This window comes from Mandrillus leucophaeus, unplaced genomic scaffold, assembly GCF_000951045.1.
Source record: "Mandrillus leucophaeus isolate KB7577 unplaced genomic scaffold, Mleu.le_1.0 Scaffold30, whole genome shotgun sequence".
NCBI lineage: Eukaryota > Metazoa > Chordata > Mammalia > Primates > Cercopithecidae > Mandrillus > Mandrillus leucophaeus.
Window position 1 is genome coordinate 452,232 of NW_012103143.1, and position 2,364 is coordinate 454,595.

General features: G+C 55.4%; 1 protein-coding gene across 3 annotated transcripts in view; it reads left to right on the top strand.

Moving 5' to 3' along the window:
- Positions 1 to 2,364, top strand: part of DPP3 (dipeptidyl-peptidase 3) — a 50,715-nt gene that overhangs the window by 18,237 nt on the left and 30,114 nt on the right. For all 3 annotated transcript variants that reach the window (XM_011986935.1, XM_011986936.1, XM_011986937.1), the window contains 2 exons: positions 182 to 256; positions 825 to 918. In XM_011986935.1, coding sequence (XP_011842325.1) covers positions 182 to 256; positions 825 to 918 — 169 coding nt within the window. The remainder of the gene's footprint in view (positions 1 to 181; positions 257 to 824; positions 919 to 2,364) is intronic.

The window sequence follows — 2,364 nt, forward strand, 5'->3', positions numbered from 1 at the left end:
CTGCAGGAATGCTGGAAATGAGCGTCTGTTTGTTTTATAACTTTTTCCCCGGAAGTAGATGGAGGGGTAAGCGGTAGACGCTGCTGGAAGGAGGGAGGGGCAGGAAGCCTGGGAAGATGACGTCCCTGCAGCACTGACCTCAGCACCTCCTCTTTCTCCTGTCCCCTCTCTTCCCCAACAGGGAATCACCACCTATTTCTCTGGGAATTGTACCATGGAAGATGCCAAATTGGCCCAGGACTTTCTGGACTCACAGGTTTGGGGTTAGGGGAGCTCAAGGTAGCAGAGGTTTGGTGGAGTTCCTAGTCCCAGCCCCCTCACAACTGGTGACCACTCCTGGGTCTCTGCTTGACTACTCCCTGCTAACTAGGGAAGGTACCACCCCTGCCCACCCCAGGCTACAGAGCCTAATGACAGCCTCAGGGCTGGGTGAGGAACCAGGACCTCAGGCCACAGGGGTGTGAGGCTCTGGGGTCCACGTGTCAGTGGAGCTCCCAGCTTAGCCACTCACCAGCCATGTGATCAGTTTCCATGTCTGTGAAGTGGTACCCACCTCCAGTAGCCCTGGGTTCGCAGAGGCCATGCAGTGCCTGGCATAGTGGTTGGAGTCAGTGCTTAGTAGAAGTGCACAGTGTCCCGAGCAGAGCAGGAGAGTCGGCCCTGGGCTGCCCACTCCCACTTTCTCCCGCTCCTCCCAGCCAACCTGGAAGGCCTAGCCTGCTTTGCCTCCATGCCTTCTCCCCGGGGGGTGACCCATTTTCCTTCCTCCCACCCCACTGGCCTCTCCAGACCTCACTCTCAACCCCTGCCCTGGTCTCTTCTAGAACCTCAGTGCCTATAACACCCGGCTCTTCAAAGAGGTCGATGGAGAAGGGAAGCCCCACTACGAGGTGCGGCTGGCTTCTGTGCTTGGCTCAGGTGAGCTTAGCCCCAGGCTTCCCTTCTGCTCCCTCCCAGGCATTTCTGGACCTGGGTGGCTCAGGTCCTGCCAGCCCTGCCACTCCCACACAAAGAGGATCCTTCTCTCCCAGGAGTTTCTACATAAGGCCTGGGAATGGCTCTAGTTTCTCTGTATCAGTCCCCTATTTGTCTGTGAACCTATCCCTGAGGGCTGGCAAGGGACAGGTCTCTGATTGGCTCAACCTGGTCTCAAGCCTACCCTGGAGTCAGGCGATGAGGTTGGCCCTTTAGGCCAGGCGTGGCAGCTCACACCTGTAATCCCAGCACTTTGGGAGGCTGAGGCAGGTGAATCACCTAAGGTTGGGAGTTTGAGACCAGCCTGGCCAACATGGTGAAACACCGTCTCTACTAAAAATATAGAAATTAGCCAGGCATGGTGGCATGTGCCTGTAATTCCAGCTACTTGGGAGTCTGAGGCAGGAGAATCGCTTAAACCCAGGAGGCAGAGGTTGCAATGAACTAAGATCTCACCACTGCACTCCAGCCTGGGTGACAGAGCAAAGCTCCAGGTCAAAAAAAAAAAAAAAAAAAGAGGCTGGCCCTTTCCAAACCAACTGCACTTGGGGTAGTAGTAGTGGGACCTGGGGTGATATTCTCAAGGGGAAATTGGGATCCATTCCCAGGAGAGAGGAAATAGTGTGGACAGAAGTGTCCAGGCCTTTATGAAGACTTTCGCCACCTGGCTCTTTTTTCCCCACCTGCACCCCAGCCCCTGCTACATCTCCATATCCTCCCACTCAGACTCTGTGCTCTGGCCATGCTCAACAGCATCCAGTTCTCACGGACCCTCTTTAGGTCTTTTGTTTTTGTTTTTGTTTTTGTTTTTTGAGACAGAGTCTCGCTGTATCGCCCAGGCTGGAGTGCCCAGGCTAGAGTGCAGTGGTGCGACCTTGGTTCACTGCAACCTCTGCCTCCTGGGTTCAAGCGATTCTCCTGCCTCAGCCTCCAGAGTAGCTGGGATTGCAGGCGCCCATCACCACACCTGGCTAATTTTTGTATTTTTAGTAGAGACGAGGTTTCGCCATTTGGTCATGCTGGTCCTAAACTCCTGACCTCAGGTGATCCGCCTGCCTCTCGGCCTCCCAATGTGCTGGATTATAGGCATGAGCCACCGCGCCTGGCCCCTGTCCAGGTCTTTGCACAATCTATTCCCCACTTCCCATGCGGAACCCCCTCCATCCTCTCTTTGTCCCCTGGCCACCTCCTCCCCATGCTCTAGGCCATGCATGGACATTGCCTTCCCCAGGACCTTTCCCCATCTTCCCATAACTAAGTCCATGCCCTTCTCTCTTCCCATTGGCACACTCAGTAGCTCTGACTACAAGCTCCGCGAGAGAAGGGCCTGTGTGTTTCATCCACTGTTGTCTCCCCGGTGCCCAGCGCTTGGTGGATCTGAGCTTCCAC